Below are 19288 nucleotides of genomic sequence, written 5' to 3' on the forward strand. Positions count from 1 at the left end.
TATATATATATATATATATATATATTGTTACATCTGGGGACGTAGTCTCTCTTTCTCTCTCTCTCTCTCTTAGGTGACTCCGCCCTAATTGGACGTAAAAGACACATCTGCTGATATATATATAAATTGAAAATAACATGTAGTTTTGTAATGTTTGTATTATTATAAATATATATTAAAGCTTAAATATTTTTTTTAAATATAGTACATGTTTAATTTTTGTAAAAATGTTACGCTCGTCTTCGTTCCAGGAACAGTGAAGGGTTAATCGTGTTCAGAGTTCAGAGTGCTTGTGTAAATGCACAGTTTTGTAAATAAACTCAGGTCAACTAAAGATGTAATGGAAGGCCTGCATCTGCTTCTCTCTGTGTGTCGGTGGGATTTGTGAAAGCGGCTCTCACCCCATCGCTGGTCTTCCTCCTCCTCCTCCGGGACAGCATGGCTGATTTCCCCGGGACCGTCCAGCTCCAGTAGATCTTGTAGAGATGGACGGGAATGTCGGGCTCCGCGGGAAGAGTCCAGCTGATCCGGACCGTCAGCAGGCTGCCGGGTCCCGTCAAGATGTGAGTCGCTCTCAGTCCAGACGGAGCGGGAGGAGGAGACGGGTCTGCAGACAGAGAACATCAGTGGACACTCGGATGATTCCTGTGGGATTTCCACGAATCATATAGAAAACAGTGGCCAAGATTGTCATTAAAATATACAGAAGAAATAAAGTCAACTCAATGAGTCGAGTTAATTTTTACGTAAACTAGAGGTCGACCGATATGGGTTTTTCTCTGGCTGATGCCGGTGCCGATATTTAGAAATCAGGGCAGCCGATATATGATGGCGATTTTTGGCCGATATGTTTGGCCAATTTTCTTTTATTTTCCTCCCTTCATCTCATAATAGATAGTTTGAGTGTTTATTGCAATTAAATGCAAGGTACAAGATAGTAATAGTAGTAGTAGTAGCCTAATTCATAGTAATAATACATGGCTCAAAACTTAAGCACCTTCTCAAAACAGTTCTGAAGCATGCTTTTTGTTTATGCTTGCGGACAGACACCAGCGTTTCCCACAGACTTGCAAATGCAAATTCATTCTCTGCCATCAGGAGGCGCTGATGAAGCGGGAAATATAGCTGTTTCCCCAGTAACGACTGTAATCTAATAAGCACTACTTTATCAGGCATTACAGGAAAGACAAAATGAAAATAACAAAAGCTTTTCTGAAGACGGTCGGTTCTTTTCAAAGATACGTTCATATAAAAACACCCGGCCTGCATTTTAATTTTGAAACGTGCAGTGCTCAGTTTATTCAACGAAGTATAAGCCTTTTGGGAAATCTATTCGTGGCTGTCAGTTTTGATATTGTGACGAGCCACCACAAATAGATCAGTGTATGGGAAACACTGGACAATGCTATAAGTCAAATGGCCATAGTGATAACAAAAATAAAAGATTTCACACATATTACACAGCCTGGTGCTCATAACTGGCCGTGCACTGGCCGCGAGCGATGACATCGGACCCACACACACATTTAATGAGGAAAGTTAACATGCATGTTTAAGCCAGCCCCGAAGTTTCGTCTGAATTGTTTCTACTTTCACATGCAAATGACTTGTTACACTTATGAATATGATAAGGACGGTCGGCATCAATTCTAGTAACGAAACGGTTTGTTTTGCCCGGCCATCGTTAGCTGAAGCTGTGTGTGAATGAGGCACGGCTGCAGAGTGTGGAGCTGCTCCGTCTCACATGCAGCCTCAGAGGGAGAGAGGTTCTCCGGTACAGCATTCCACAACAACGCTTAGCTGCTGCAGATGCGCCTTCCAATAAATCGGCCTAATTTTCAGCACAATCGGTCGATGCCGATTAATAAAAAAATGCCAAAAATCGGCCGATTAATCGGTTGGCTGATCAATCGGACGACCTCTAATGTAAACAAACACAGAATACAACAATAAAAATGACCGATCACGATCACTTTTACAATATTTATAAATATCATATTTATTTTTATATTAAATAATGTATAGTATTATTTATATTCTATAGTATTAGTTATTTTTATATTTTCAGTTTTCATTTTCATTTTAGTTTAAATGTAGTTATTATTAACTAAACCTAAAAGCAAACAAAATTTGTTAACTCAAACAAAATACATTTTAACTGAAGTAAAATAAAATATAAAAAAACATTAAACTTAAGTTATTTCAGCTAGTTGCCAAGCCAACATTTTTCATTTTCAATTAGTTTAACTTGATGTACTAAAATGACTAAAACTAAAATAAAAAATAATTTAATTTAAATTAAATTAATAAAAACTATTTAGACATACAGACTTTAATAAACCACTAATAAAAATTAACAACAATATTATTAAAACTGTAAATAAAATTAAAATGAAAACATAAAATATATAGAAAATTTAAAAATAAAAACTAATTCAAAATATTAAGAAAAACTATAATAGTATCTCAATGATACTAAAATAAAACTGGTAATTGTGTTATTTCTCTTGTTATTTTTATTAGTTTTTGTTTTAATAAAATAAAATAAATTAAATATTAAATTAATTTGCTTTAATTTATTTTATTTCAGTTTAATAAGTTTAAGCTTTAGTATTCTAAAAAAATAAGTTTTAGTATTCTATTTCAGCTTTATTTCAATTAACAAAAAATATTTTTCATAGTTTTAGTTTTAGTTAACAATAACAAAGGTGCTGATGAACAGATAATTTACCACTCATGAACCAGCATGTAGTATTTATAAATTTTAGTCTTCATGATAAAGGAATTATTTCACAGTTTTCCTATTTTATTTTATTTAATATTATAATTATTATAAATTCACGTAATTTGTTATAAATTCTTTTTCTGTTTATTTGAAGCAGTCACCTGCTGGATCAGGCTCAGTATCAACTAGAAAGAAAAACTAAATGAAAACAGCATGATGTAGTGAGTTTTCTTGCGATCACTGAGCACATGTGAATGTGATGGTGGCGTCGTCCACATCTAAGGGAAATTATGTCATCTGTGTAGAGGAAGTGAAGTTAAGCAAATGGGATTTTAATGAGAAAATGAGCCAATCTAGAGCCATTGGGTTCCTGTTATTGAGGCCCGTCTGAAAACCAGATGCTCGTGCAAAACATAAATAATCAAGGAAAGTTGACGGCTGCTCCACAAACAGCAGCTCCTTCCGCGGCTTCAGAGGAGATCCTGAGAGATGGACGGACAGACAGAGATGCTTTAATCAAAACACCAGACACTAGTGCTGAAATCTCCACATATTAATGGACTTTAAAGGCACAATATGTAATTTTCGCCACTAGAGGGCGCGTATTCAAAACAAACAAAGAAACAAAGGCGTAGTTTGATGACACCGTGACTGAGTGTGGAATCATGGGAGTTGTTGTCTTCATCCCCACAGCCGATGCAATCCGACGGGACTCGGGCAGAAATCATGTTCATGGATGAGCTAATGATTTATTAACGTAGCAGAATGAAGCAGAGTGAGGCTGAAAGCCGTCGAAGCGAAATAAAAATATAATTAAATAATAAAAATAATTTTAAAAAACGAGACAATAATCTAATCTTTCATTTGTAAGGTCTTCCGTTTGCTGGATTAGATGAAAACAGACATTATCACATGACTACTCAAAACATAAAATTGTTTCAATGGATGTGCAATACTTAAAAATAACTCCATCATGATAAATAGCGATATAAAGTGATGTTCATGTGATGCTCTCACAGCAAACCTCCATCTGCTCCATATGGCAGTGACTTCCATTTAACCCTCAAAGACATCTAAAATTCTTCCATATGCAATAAATTAAAGATTTATTAAGTACAAAGCTTCAGGGGGGAAAGAGAAGGGAGAAAATGTTCTGCTCTGTGTCTTTCCTCGATTCGTTACAGCTGTGATGGAGCGCCGGTGATTGAGGAGCGACGTGAAGGACTTCACGACATGAAGCTCAAAGATGTCCAATGTCTCCAGAAATTAGCAGAGAAGCCGAGAACAGCACTGAAGATGTGGGGCTTATATTTATATTATATTATATAGTTTAGCAATATCACACCAGCAAGAGTGCTGCTTTTACCCAATATCTGCACCACTGCAAATGTGATATTGATTTTATACAACAGTTCAATTAGCAATAAGTTAGACACAATATTGTCTGTTTTTGCTCAATTTCACAAACAAAAATAGCTCCAAACAACCAAAGCCACAGCCGCAACACACAGCGGTGTTTCGTTACTGAATTAATCCGTGTTTTGAACAAATTGAGCGAGTCAGTGATTCAGTGACTCGTTCATAAAGACAGTCACTTGCTTAATTTCTGAACGAATCTACCATTTAAACGAATCAAGTGAGCTGATGATTCAATGACTCGTTCATGAAGACAGTCACTTTGTTAGTTTCTGAATGAATCAGTCGTTTTAACGACTCAAGTGAGTCAATGATTCAGTGACTTGTTCATAAAGACAGTAAACTGCTTCGTTTCTGAACGAATCAGCCGTTTGAACACATCGAATGAGCCAATGATTCAGTGACTCGTTCAGAAGGACCTGCTTCTTTTCTGTATGAATCAGCTATTTGAACGAATTGGTTAAATGAATGACTCATTAAGGCAGTGATTTTTTATTTTTTATTTCAGTTTACTTGTAATACCAATTTAAATTGTTAATTAAATTAAGATTTATATATATATATTTTTTTTTATTTCAGCCTAGATTTACATCATTTGCCATTTAGTCCTCCAAATCAAAACAGCAAGGATGATTTTACTACATTTATGCTTTTACATCTACATCATATTTATGTATTGGCAGACACTTTTATGTAAAGTGACTTTTTAGTATTGTAATATTATTTATAAAGTATTATAGTTTTGATTAATATTTTGAAATAGCTTTTTCTTATGTGTTTTTTATTATTATTATTTGTATTTTTACTATTACCAATTAGGTTTAATTTATTTATATTTCAGTTTTAGTTTTTATTTATGTAGCAAAGAAGGACGATTTTTTTTCTTTATTCATGTATTTACATTACATTACATTCAGTGTGGATTAGAGTCAGTATTATTTATATACTATTATAGTTTTTAATAAATATTTTGAATTAGCTTTTATTTTGATACTTTCGGGTGTCGTTTTAATTTTCATTTTTTTCAGCAATGTTGTATGCATTTTTGTCATTTGTATTATTTAAAAAAAGTATATTATTATTTAGGTTTAATTTATTATTTCAGTTTCAGTTCAATTTATTTCTAGTAAGTTATTTTTGTGCTTCAACTTAGTTGTTTTTCATCTAATATGTATTATATTCCAGCTTTATTATCATGCATTCCCTGGGAATTGTACGTAGCACGAAAGCACAAACTGCCCAGAGAACATGAAAACACGTATCTGAGAAGAGAAAAACGTCCTGCCGACGGCTTTGAGCGTCACAGAAGAGCCCCACTCTCGGGAAGCTCACTAAATCAAAAGAAACGAGGCGTTCAGGAATATCTTCAGAAACTCTCCTGAAACACCGTTCTGGCTTCACACTTTCAAATGCATCATTAGAGAGACAAAACCATGTGTGCAAACCACAAAACGCATTGCGTATGTCGGTAGTTTTGACATTACGGTAACACTTTACTTAAAGCCTTCATATATAATGCATTTATTAAAGTATTTTTGATGCATCAACGATGCACCCTATAATGCATTGTATGATCTCATAATTAATTATAAACAATTTAGTTATAATATATTAAAACTCTTCCATTTATTAATTGTTATGACCAAACATATATCTCAAGTCAATCACGTTATCAAAAACGTGACCAGAAAATGTATGCAAAAGTCAGGGTTATTATATTATTACCTAAATCTAAAACCATAAAAAAAACATATTTGCTTCTTGAAATAAACATTAACTGAAATACAATAAATGTTTTTTTTCAGCTAGTTGCCAAGGCAACATTTCTCATTTTCATTTAGTTTAACTTGATGCACTAAATAACTAAAACTGAAATAAAAATGAATAAAAACATGTTTAACAAAAAAAAATATGAACTAGAAAAAATTACAAAAATTAGTAAAAAATACTAAAATTACAATGAATACTAAACAAAAAAAAAACGAATTCAAAATATTAAAAACATAATAATTTCTCAATGATACTAAAATAGCACTGGCCTTTGAGCTTCCCGTAAATGTATTGCAAAAATATGAAAAATAATAAAATATCTTCATTCAACTTTAAAATCCTTGCTCTATTTTTTTATCTTTATATATAGAATACAGGCCTAATATATAATGCATTATAAAAGTATTTTATTAACGATGCACCCCATGATGCATTGCAGGACCTCATAATTAATCACAGTTATAATACATTATGATTCTTATCTATTCATTATCACATCTTTAGATAATTAGTAAATGCATTAAAGCGCACGACTGATTTAAGATGCAACGAGGAACCGGCAAATATTATAATGCATCTCTGAATAGATATAATGCATTACAACATGCATCATGAATAAAGGCTTAAAGCAGCGTGTTACTGATATTACTCGTTGAGCCGGGCTTCGTCTTGGGGTCGAGGAGAAAGACGAGGTTACAGGAACATCTGAGAGCCATCGACAGAGCAGCGAAGCTCACTTTGACCTGATAATGGTTTCCAGCATCGCTGATCTTCTAACAGAGAGAAACAATTACGCTCCTGACACCAGCAGCAGCGGCAGCTCTCTCTGATCGCCTTCGCATTTCAATAAAAGGCTTTACGGCTTTCTGCAAAAACCAGGGGGAGGCCGTAAATCTGACATCAATACAGACAAACCGTGAAGCAACAACTTTCAGACGACACACTTCTGCGGACAGTTTTCATTCATATTTGGAATTTGACTTTATTTTTAGAATTTCTGATTTCACTTTAATTTTAGTTACATTTTTAGTACTTGTCACTTATGTTTTATTTTTTAACGTTCCTATACAGTTTTTATTCATTTGTATTTATTAGTTTGAGTTATTTTAGTACTTACAGTAAAAAAAAAATGCATAGGTTTCGTGAATATTTTATTTGTATTTTTTTTTTTTTCATTTTAAAATTTTAGTTAAGGTTTTAGTACTTTTGTTGTATTTTTTTGTCATTTTTAATTATAGTTCTTATTTTTTTTCTATATCATTTTTATTCATGAGTTTTAATTGATTCAGTAGTTCAAGTAAAAAAACTTTTTTATGTTATTTTTATTAATGTTTTGAATAACATTACATTTATGCATTTGGCAAATGCTTTTATCCAAAGTGACTCTTTAGTATTTTAGTATTATTTATATACTATTATAGCTTTTATTCATATTGAATTAGCTGTTATTTTTAGTTTTCATTTAATTTGTTTATGTGTTCCTCATTTTTAAATATTACTAATTTGTTTTTAGTTTTAGTAATTTAGTATGCATTTACATTACATTTAAACAATTTATTATTTTGAATGACCTTTATTTGTATATTTTAATTTTCAATTTAATTTTAGTTTACTTTTTTATCATTCTTATGTGTTTTTTCTCATTATTATTATTATTTTTTTTTTTTTATATATATATATATTATTATTTAGGTTTAATTTAATTTAATTTTAGTTATTTCCAGCTAGTAATTTTTAGTGCTTCAACTTTCATCTAATATTTATACTGATTTCAATGAACGAGTGTCTTTAACAGCTTTAGTGCAAAAGTTTACATAAACTTAAATGAAAAAAATACGTTTTGTAACTTTAAGTACTTGCATCTTAAAACATTCTTAACCCAAGCATGACTTTTCTCTCTTTCTGTGATGACGTGCAGATCTGTATGACTTTTAATTTTTGTCCACACAATGAACGTCAATGGGGTCCAAAACGACAACATTACACTTTCATTGCGTGGACGCAAAAACCCAGAGATCTTCCCACGGAATAAAGGAAGTCACACAGGTTTGAACGACATGAGGGGGAGTAAATGATTCATTGTTTTTGCTGATGAAGTGTTTGTACCTTTATAGGGGTTCTTGGGGATCTGGCAGGTGTGTCCGCATCCGTTCGGACAGCATCTCTTCAGCGCCGTGCACTCGGCGTCTGCTTCGCAGCTCTCCACGCAAGCCGCTGCGAATCCACTCGCGCGCTCCGCCGCAGGACAGTCCCCCGGCTTCAGCGTCTGAGCGGAGCGCAGGAACTCGCAGCTCGTCAAACACTCGTAATGCTTTCTCGGGAACTGAGTCTGAAAGCAGAAGTCACTGATCTCAGGCCAGCTCTCACAGGTTTGCACAGCGGCGCGGGAGTTTCCGTACCTCACACAAGTCCTGACACTGGTTCTCCTTCAGGTCCCATGATGCCCTGCAAGGCTCCAGACACTGAACAAGAGAAACAAAGAAGAAACGCTCAATTAGGAAAAACAGAGAGATTAAAAAGCTTTCCAAACTTCTAATAATTAAATACTAAAAAATTAAAAAAAATTAAATGAAAACAAATAAACATAAAACACCTTATTAATAACTAAATAAATAATCAAACACTTACTATTAAATAATTGAACAAATGTAAAATTAATCAAATCATTTTAAAATAAAAATAAATCCAAATAAAACACACTTACTAATGATTAATTAAATCATAAACATTTAAAATGAGATGAATCATTATAAGAAAGCAATCAAAATAAAACACTGACTATTAATTACTTAAATCATAAAATTATAAAATTTTAAAAATATTTTTAAAATAAAAGAAAAAAAATTAAACACTTACTAATGATGACTTAAATCATAAAAATATAAAATACAATAAAACAACAAAAAACACAGTATTTATTTCTGTCTTAACGCTCTTACTCACGAGTTACAAAGTCAGGAAACGTCATAACCAAATTAAGCATATTGGCAGAAAAATGTATATAATGTGAATATTCGTCCCAACTCCACTGGGCCGGCGTTTCGTCTCAAGTCTCAAGTCTACTTTATTTATAGAGCCCTTTCCACTACAAAGTAGACCAAAGGACTGGACAGCAACACAACAAGACGAGAATAGTAAAAACGAAAAACAACAATAACAGAAAAACAATTAAAACAATTTACATCTTCCAAAAGTCAACAATTAAAAGCCATAGAAAACAAGTATGTTTTCACGCGAGATTTAAAAACATCAACTGAGGGTGCAGATCTGATGTCAGGTGGAAGGGTATTCCACAGTCTTGGGCCAGCGACCGAAAATGCACGAGTCCCCTTAGTTTTCAGGCTCACTCCCAAATAAAGTGCATTACAGTAGTCTAAACAGGAGGAGATAAATGCATGAATCACTCTCAAGTTCAACAACAGACAAAAAGGATTTCATTTTTGCAATAGTCCTCAACTGAAAGAAACAACTTTTCACCACACATTTAATCTGATGATCAAACGTTAGAGCTGAGTCAAAAATTACACCCATATTTCTTATTTGGGACCGCACATTTGTTGTACATGTACCTAACACATCGTTTATGTCACAGCCAACCTTATTTGGCCCAAAAATGATTACTTCAGATTTACTCGCATTTAGCAGTAGGCGATTTTGCGCTAACCAGCACTTCACCTCCTCAAGACATAATAACAAAGATGAATGAGAAGTTGATCCTCCAGGTCTAATAGGCAAGTAAATCTGAATATCATCAGCATAAAGATGATAAGACATACTGTGTTTTTTTAAAAATAAGGCCTAAAGGCAACAGAAATAGTGAAAACAGAATAGGCCCCAAAATGGAGCCCTGAGGTACTCCACAGTCAATAGAAACCCTAACTGAAAAGGATCGTCCCTTCAAATAAGAAGAAAACCATTTTAAAACAGTCCCTCTCAGACCCACAACATGCTCTAAACCTTTAATAGGGATATCATGATCTATTAGATCAAAAGCTGCACTAAGGTCGAGCATAATTAAAGCTCCTCGACTACCCGAGTCTGCAATGAGTAACAAATCATTGGAAACTCGCAATAAAGCTGATTCAGTGCTGTGTCCTGCCCTGAAACCAGACTGAAAAGCATCTAGCACATCATTATTAGCCAAAAAAAGAGCTCAGCTGAGATAAAAAACACTTTCTTCAATATTTTTGAAATACAAGGCAGCTTTGAAATTGGCCGGTAATTCATGAAATCCAAAGGGTCCAGAGCAGACTTCTTGAGAAGGGGCTGAATGACCGCTTGCTTAAGACATGACGGAAAAAGACCTGTAGAAAGGCTACAGTTCACAATAGATGTAATACTTGGTCCGATAAAGTCAGCTGTCGCACCAAACAAACCTGAAGGCAAAACATCCCCAACTGGTAGCTGGGCATTTCAATTGAGCAATAATATGACTAATATCGGTAGATGAAACCAGATCAAATTCATCAAAACTCTTGACATTAGTAGTGTTGTCTGATACCTTTCCATCCAAATCATAAAACCTGGACCTTAAAGAGAAAACACTTAAACACTTCTCACAACTCTCTGTAGATGGAGGAGCATTTGGATTAAAAAAACTATTAATAGTTTGAAACAAAATTATTGGTGAGTTTGAGTGCTGCAATATAATATTTGAAAATAGGCTGATTGGTAACTTTCTGATTTACGAGAAGTGAGTCTCGTAAAATCTGGTGAGAGACCAGAAGTTTAATTTTCTTCCAAGCCCGTTCTGCCTTCCTACACTGCGGTCTAAGAACACGAGTATTTTCATTAAAGTTTGGTGAGGAATGAAGCGCAGTGGTAAGCATCCTTAAAACAGAACAATTGAGATGCAGAATAAAACATCTGGTTGACGAACACGGCATGTTTTTTGCTCGTTTTAATCTATAAAACTGAGTGAGGTTTATATAAAACAACTTTAACTTTACTTTAACAGTATTTGAGTGACAGCACAGAGGAAATATTATATATCGTATAAACAAAAGATTATTTTTATTTTTAGCGAATTATGTTGATGAAAGATTAAGAAAAACATTAAGTTGTAAACAAAATTGTCCTTAGTTATTTATTTTGATAAAAATTGCAACAAAAATTAAGAAAAAAAGCCAATTTTTATTTTTAGCGATTTATTTTGATGAAAAAATTATATTATGTACATTGTAATTAAAAGATGCCTTTTTTTTAGCAATTTATATTTTTATTAAGATAAAATATACTTTTAAAATAAAAAGTTGTAAACGAAAGTTGCCTTTTTATTTTTAGCAATTTATTTGTATGAAAGATCACAAAGAAAAAACATTATATTAAGTTGTTATCAAAAAATGCCTTTGTATTTTTAACAATTTTATTTATTTTGATGAAAAATTATGCAAAATTATATAAGTTGTAAAGAAAAGTTGCATTTTTATTTTTAGCAATTTAGCCTTTTAATTACATGAAATATTATTAAGAGAAAATATTATAGAAGTTGTAAACAAAAGTTTCCTTTTTATTTATATATTTTTTCAATTTATTTAGATGAAAGATGATTAGGAAAAATATATAAGATGTAAACAAAAGCAATAAACAATTTATTTTGATGAAAGACTATTAAGAAAATACAAAAACATCGTTGAAAACAAAAATTTCCTTTTTATTTTCAGCAACTTAATTGTTTGAAATAGTATTTTCTAGTGTTTTGGATGTTTTCCAATAAAAATACTTAAGCATCCTTAAAACAGAACAATTGAGATGCAGAATAAAACATCTGGTTGACGAACACGACATGTTTTTTGCTCGTTTTAATCTATAAAACTGAGTGAGGTTTATATAAAACAACTTTAACTTTACTTTAACAGTATTTGAGTGACAGCACAGAGGAAATATTATATATCGTATAAACAAAAGATTATTTTTATTTTTAGCGAATTATGTTGATGAAAGAAAACATATTATTTAAGTTGAAAACAAAATTTTCCTTAGTTATTTATTTTGATGAAAAATTGCAACAAAAATTAAGAAAAAAAAGCCAACTTTTTATTTTTAGCGATTTATTTTGATGGAAAAATTATATTATGTACATTGTAATTAAAAGATGCCTTTTTTTTAGCAATTTATCTTTTTATTAAGATAAAATATTATAAAAGTTGTGAACAAAAGTTGCCTTTTTATTTTTAGCAATTTATTTGTATGAAAGATCACTAAGAAAAAACATTATATTAAGTTGTTATCAAAAAATTCCTTTGTATTTTTAACAATTTTGTTATTTATTTTGATGAAAAATTATAAAAAAAAATAAAGAAAAAAACATTATATTATAGTTTAACATATATATATATATATATATATATATATATATATATATACATTATATTAAAGAAAAGCTGCCTTTTATTTTTAACAATTAATTTTGATGAACGTTTTTTTTTTAAAAACACTATATTAAGTTGTAAACAATTTCCCTTTTTATTTTTAACAATTTAGTTCTTTATTTTGATGAAAAAATTAAGAAACATTATATAAGTTGCAAAGAAAAGTTTCCTTTTTATTTATTTATTTTTTTCAATTTATTTAGATGAAAGATGATTAGGAAAAATATATTGGATGTAAACAAAAGCAATAAACTATTTATTTTGATGAAAGTAAAAAATTTCCTTTTTATTTTTAGCAACTTAATTGTTTGAAATAGTATTTTCCGTTTAAATAACAGATTTTTAAAATAACTTTCGAGCGAGTGATTAATTTCTTCAGCAGATCAGCGCGACTAATGAAGGCTTCAGTAATGACAAATTACTGAAATTACTCTAATGATCCTCCCGACTGATTAATAAAAGTATTAAATCAAATTAATTGTGTACATTATTGGATGATAATATAAATACAACATTGCATTGTTGCATTATATTGCCATTTCTGTGCAACTTGCCACCAAATGGAATTACAAAAGTAACAGGTTTTTTTTAACACGCCCCTCGTCTGCCATTGGTCAAATTAACAGATATAGTCCTGCCCCCAAACGCACACCATTGGTTGAATCCATGTCACTCTTTCAGGCTGGACAGAAATAATGTTGTGATTCCTCCAAAATCCACCGGCCAACGACTGACTTACAAATGACTAAAGCATTTTAACATCCAAACAATTCAAGAACAACCATAAAAAATGTTCTTTCTCAGTATTTTTAAACGGCTAAAGATTCTCAAATCAAGACATATTTACTTGAAAAACATTATGAAAATCACACCAGCACTCTCAGAGTCAGAAACACGTCTAAAGACGATATTTAACAGTCTGAAACACGGCCGTCCTCTCTCTCTCTCGCAGCAGCACAGTGACGAGCAAGCGTGTGAACGTCTGCATACGTGTGTCTGGCCACACAATCTCTCCTCCGGCTGTTTAACGCTGCTGTTCTGCCACCCACCACGAAGAGTAACGAGCAGATAGCAGACGAACCCCACCAACTTAACAGCAGCGTGCCATCAGAGAGACTCCTGCTGAGCCTGACTGACCTAATGCATAGTTTAACATATATATATATATATATATATATATATATATATATATACATTATATTAAAGAAAAGCTGCCTTTTATTTTTAACAATTAATTTTGATGAACGTTTTTTTTTTAAAAACACTATATTAAGTTGTAAACAATTTCCCTTTTTATTTTTAACAATTTAGTTCTTTATTTTGATGAAAAAATTAAGAAACATTATATAAGTTGCAAAGAAAAGTTTCCTTTTTATTTATTTATTTTTTTCAATTTATTTAGATGAAAGATGATTAGGAAAAATATATTGGATGTAAACAAAAGCAATAAACTATTTATTTTGATGAAAGTAAAAAATTTCCTTTTTATTTTTAGCAACTTAATTGTTTGAAATAGTATTTTCCGTTTAAATAACAGATTTTTAAAATAACTTTCGAGCGAGTGATTAATTTCTTCAGCAGATCAGCGCGACTAATGAAGGCTTCAGTAATGACAAATTACTGAAATTACTCTAATGATCCTCCCGACTGATTAATAAAAGTATTAAATCAAATTAATTGTGTACATTATTGGATGATAATATAAATACAACATTGCATTGTTGCATTATATTGCCATTTCTGTGCAACTTGCCACCAAATGGAATTACAAAAGTAACAGGTTTTTTTGAACACGCCCCTAGTCTGCGATTGGTCAAATTAACAGATATAGTCCCGCCCCCAAACGCACACCATTGGTTGAGTCCGTGTCACTCTTTCAGGCTGGACAGAAATAATGTTGTGATTCCTCCAAAATCCACCGGCCAACGACTGACTTACAAATGACTAAAGCATTTTAACATCCAAACAATTCAAGAACAACCATAAAAAATGTTCTTTCTCAGTATTTTTAAACGGCTAAAGATTCTCAAATCAAGACATATTTACTTGAAAAACATTATGAAAATCACACCAGCGCTCTCAGAGTCAGAAACACGTCTAAAGACGATATTTAACAGTCTGAAACACGGCCGTCCTCTCTCTCTCTCGCAGCAGCACAGTGACGAGCAAGCATGTGAACGTCTGCATACGTGTGTCTGGCCACACAATCTCTCCTCCGGCTGTTTAACGCTGCTGTTCTGCCACCCACCATGAAGAGTAACGAGCAGATAGCAGACGAACCCAACCAACTTAACAGCAGCGTGCCATCAGAGAGACTCCTGCTGAGCCTGACTGACCTAATGCCACACACACACACTCACACACACACTCACACACACACACTCACACACACACTCACACACACACACACTCACACACACTCACACACACTCACACACTCACACACACTCACACACTCACAACACACACACACACACTCACACACACTCACACACTCACACACACTCACACCACACACACACACTCACACACACTCACACACACTCACACACTCACACACACTCACACACTCACAACACACACACACACACTCACACACACTCACAGTCACACACACACTCACACACAGACAAAACAATTACATAAATATTGAGATACAATGAATCTCATCATCAGATATTGAGATACTCATGATATCATCAGGACTCATTATGTCATTAAGTGAATGATGAGCAACATGTACTTTGTATATAATATCATTGTTAATGTCAATATAATGTAGAAGTGAACACTGTACTGTAAACGAGTTTGTTTCCTCTGAAGGCTGACATTGAGCGAGGTGTTGTGAACTCATCTGCTTTACGTCTTCACCAAAAGGAGCTTTGAAGTCCAAAAACTCACAGTAAAACCAACAGTTTGTGCTTCTGCTGGGTGCGAATCGCTTCCCAAGACAGAGATCATGTGAACTGCTATGTGTAATGACTCTAGAAGCACCACATGTACATTTATTATTCAAATAGGGACGGGATTCGTAACTTATTAACTCGGTTCTGGTTCATTGATTCGATAAACGATTATTTTAAGCATCGCTGCCAATAATTGGTCATAAAACTAATGAACAAATAAATAATGTAAAAGAAATACAAATAAATAAACAAATAAAAACCTAAGAACTATAAGAAGTGATTCTATAACTGATTCAGTGAGTCATTAGAATGATTCAAACCATCAGCTCATGAGTTCAATACTGATTCATGATTCTTTTGAGTTGATTCATTAAAAGAATCAACTCATGAGAGTCATTTATTTGTGATTTGGACTACACTGGTTTCGTCTTTTTTGTTTGTTTGGACAACGCAATAGAATATTATTCTTTTATTTATAACAGTATTTCTGTTACATTTAATTCATAGCAAGGATATTTCACTATAGTATTCAATCTAGGATTATTATTGTTTATTAAACTAAAATCAGTTATTCAAATAGGGACGGGATTCGTAACTTATTAACTCGGTTCTGGTTCATTGATTCGATAAACGATTATTTTAAGCATCGCTGCCAATAATTGGTCATAAAACTAATGAACAAATAAATAATGTAAAAGAAATACAAATAAATAAACAAATAAAAACCTAAGAACTATAAGAAGTGATTCTATAACTGATTCAGTGAGTCATTAGAATGATTCAAACCATCAGCTCATGAGTTCAATACTGATTCATGATTCTTTTGAGTTGATTCATTAAAAGAATCAACTCATGAGAGTCATTTATTTGTGATTTGGACTACACTGGTTTCGTCTTTTTTGTTTGTTTGGACAACGCAATAGAATATTATTCTTTTATTTATAACAGTATTTCTGTTACATTTAATTCATAGCAAGGATATTTCACTATAGTATTCAATCTAGGATTATTATTGTTTATTAAACTAAAACCAAAAAAAAAGTTAATTAACATTTAAGAAATAAACATTAATCCAAATTAAATAAAATATAAAAAAATTGCTTAAACTAAGCTAAAATTAGAAATGTTGTTTTGCCAGCTAGCTGAAACAAAACATGTAAGTACTAAAATATTTAAATAAATAATAGAATAATAAAAACTATAGACATATTTTAAAATAAAGCAAAAGCCAAAAATACAACAATACCAAACAAAACTAAAAATAAAAATAAAATATCATTCAAAATATGAACGAAGACTATTAAAGTACTGTATATCATCAATGATGAATTCAATAAAACGAAACAGCTCTGAATCTCCTCGACTTGCAACCCTAGATGTGAAGATGCAGATCATATGAAAACACAATCCAAACTGAACTGCTAGTGAGACAACTGACCTGGAAAAGCACTTCATTGAAAAGCCACAAAAGTCAGACTAATTTCTACTCTGTGAAAAGGAGCTGCTGGAGACGGAGGGGGTCTCAGAAATGCGGCGGCTTTTTCCCATGATTCTTGAGAGCCACAAAAACGTAATCTCAGATCTTAAAAGGAAAACACAGACATGCAAATCAAACCAACCAACACACACAGACAAAAAAAAACTTCAGTCATCGCAACAGCAAAACTGCATTTCTGGAAATGCAACGCGTATAAAGGTAAACACATTTTGGGGGATATTGGTTATTAAATCATTGCATAAAAAAAGAGTAGTTCATCCAAAAATAAAAATGTGCTGAAAATGTTCATGCAAGAATGAACGTTTGCTGTAAATGTACTCTCACGCTCAGGCCATTCGAGATCTAGATGAGTTTGTTTCGTCATCAGATTTGGAAAAATTTAGCATTGCATCAGTGTCTCACTGCAAGTGAATGGGTGCCGTCAGAATGAGAGTCCAAACAGCTGATAAACACATCACAATAATCCACAAGTAATCCACACTACTCCAGTCCATCAGTTCACATCTGGAAAAAAGTGTTAAGGTTTAGAGCTGTTTTGGCTTATAAACGGTGCTTGATCTGTGCAGATTTCTCTCCTGATTCAGACCAGAACACTTCTTCACTGGAGGAAGCGTTATTATGGATTATGGAATCGTAGTTTAGTTAAAAACGTCTTAATGCTGGATGTGTTTCAGCTTTTGTCTTCTCCAGATGTTAACTGATGCACTGGAGTGCAGTGGATTACTTGTGGATTATTGTGATGTTTTTATCAGTTGTTTGGACTCTCATTCTGACGGCACCCATTCACTGCAGAGCATCCATTGCTGAGACACTGATGCAGTGCTACATTTCTCCAAACCTGATGAAGACACACACTCATCCTAATCTCGGATGGCCTGAGGGTGAGTACATTTGCAGCAAACATTCACTTTTGCATGAACTATTTCAGCAAAAAGGACCAGTCCATCCCGAAATTATAAACTTTCGCAAGTCTATTTCTGAGAGCGACTCTTATTTGCAAAGCAAATCAATTCAAGCGTTGGGGATCTTTGGAAGTCCGACCCTTGTGAGTAACTCAAGCTGCTTTTCAGCTCCTTGTTTTTTCCCCTTTCGCTTGAACAAGCACCCAGAAGTTGTCAAACTCTCCAAGCTTTCTCTCACTCCAGAAGAAGTGCTCACACGAAAGATAAAGAAAGGAGACACAAAAGGCGGAGGCGGCTGTGAATGGAGGGTGATGGTGGTGCTGTGGCATGCTAATGAAGCTCTAATACTCACAAATGCCCTCTCCCTTCTCTCCGGCAGCAGGGCAGCGGGGTTAATTATCATAACAACGGGGCGCAGGACGTTTCGCAGGAGACGCCAACACTGTCATTCTCCAATGTGCTGACGGATCTGAGAGGTCGCTTTATCTTTGTTTAAATAATTAACCCACCTTTGCTTCACTTTTGTTGGAAGAGAGACACCACGATGATCCTTTCTATTGGACAGAAACTGCATCATTCTGTGTGTTCGCGGAGGCAGCGGGTGGCTGTCGGAGACATTACTGTCTTTGCTTTTGTTTGGCATCTACGGTGGCTCAGGCTAAATGGGCTGAACGGAGCTTTTCACAAACATAAAACACACACACTGTACAGGACAATATACCGGGATGCCCTATATAATCGGCCCAGCGTGGGTCTGGCTTGTTATTGTGAGGACTTTGCAAACAGATCACTTCATTAAGAGGTGTGTGAGTACACAGACGCCACAAACCAGTACTAACAATCCACGTCATTAACATCTCTAAGACAAAAGGTCTTGCCACATACTGGGTGAATGCTGGTTTAAAAATTCAAGAATTAGTAACTTTCACAACATTGCGAAAATATGTTAAAAGTGGCCGATGCAGAAAATCTCAGAATGGCCAAACATCTCCAAGTCTATTACTAAACAAAAACGACCTACATTTCTTTAGTTTAGGGGTGTATAATGATGGAGAATCAATGCTGGCAATTAAACATTTACTCAAAGTTCACATTGAGCTTTACATTAGCAGTCAGTCAGGGTATCAAAAGTAGTGCGAAACAACATCAACAATCAAAGATTTAACCCTTCTCTCTATCTATCTATCTATCTATCTATCTATCCATCTATCCATCTATCCATCCATCAATCCGTCCATACAACCATCCTTCCATCCTTCCATCCATACATCCATACATCCAACCATCCTTCCATCCTTCCATCCATCCATACAACCATATATCCATCCATCCATCTATATATCCAACCATCCATCTATTCATCCATCCATCCAACCATCCATCCATCCATCCATCCAACCATCCATTCAACCATCTATCCATCCATCCATCTATATATCCAACCATCCATCTATTCATCCATCCATCCAACCATCCATTCAACCATCTATCCATCCATCCATCTATATATATCCAACCATCCATCTATTCATCCATCCATCTATTCATCCATCCATCCAACCATCCAACAATCCATCTATCCAACCATCCATCCAACCAACCATCCATTCATCCATCCATCTATATATCCAACCATCTATCTATCCATCCATCTATCCATCCATCCATCCATCCATCTATATATCCAACCATCCATCTAT

At 33.6% G+C, this 19288-nt stretch overlaps 1 protein-coding gene across 1 annotated transcript in view; it reads right to left on the reverse strand.

Moving 5' to 3' along the window:
* Window positions 1-19288, reverse strand: part of LOC107565556 (anosmin-1-like) — a 37956-nt gene that overhangs the window by 5637 nt on the left and 13031 nt on the right. The window contains exons 3-6 of the mRNA XM_016250807.1: window positions 8311-8373; window positions 8018-8240; window positions 3139-3207; window positions 402-607 (exon numbers count right to left, since the gene is read on the reverse strand). Of these exons, the coding sequence (XP_016106293.1) occupies window positions 402-607; window positions 3139-3207; window positions 8018-8240; window positions 8311-8373 (561 nt within the window). The remainder of the gene's footprint in view (window positions 1-401; window positions 608-3138; window positions 3208-8017; window positions 8241-8310; window positions 8374-19288) is intronic.

Source organism: Sinocyclocheilus grahami, unplaced genomic scaffold (genome assembly GCF_001515645.1).
Source record: "Sinocyclocheilus grahami isolate Dianchi unplaced genomic scaffold, SAMN03320097.WGS_v1.1 scaffold1008.1, whole genome shotgun sequence".
NCBI lineage: Eukaryota > Metazoa > Chordata > Actinopteri > Cypriniformes > Cyprinidae > Sinocyclocheilus > Sinocyclocheilus grahami.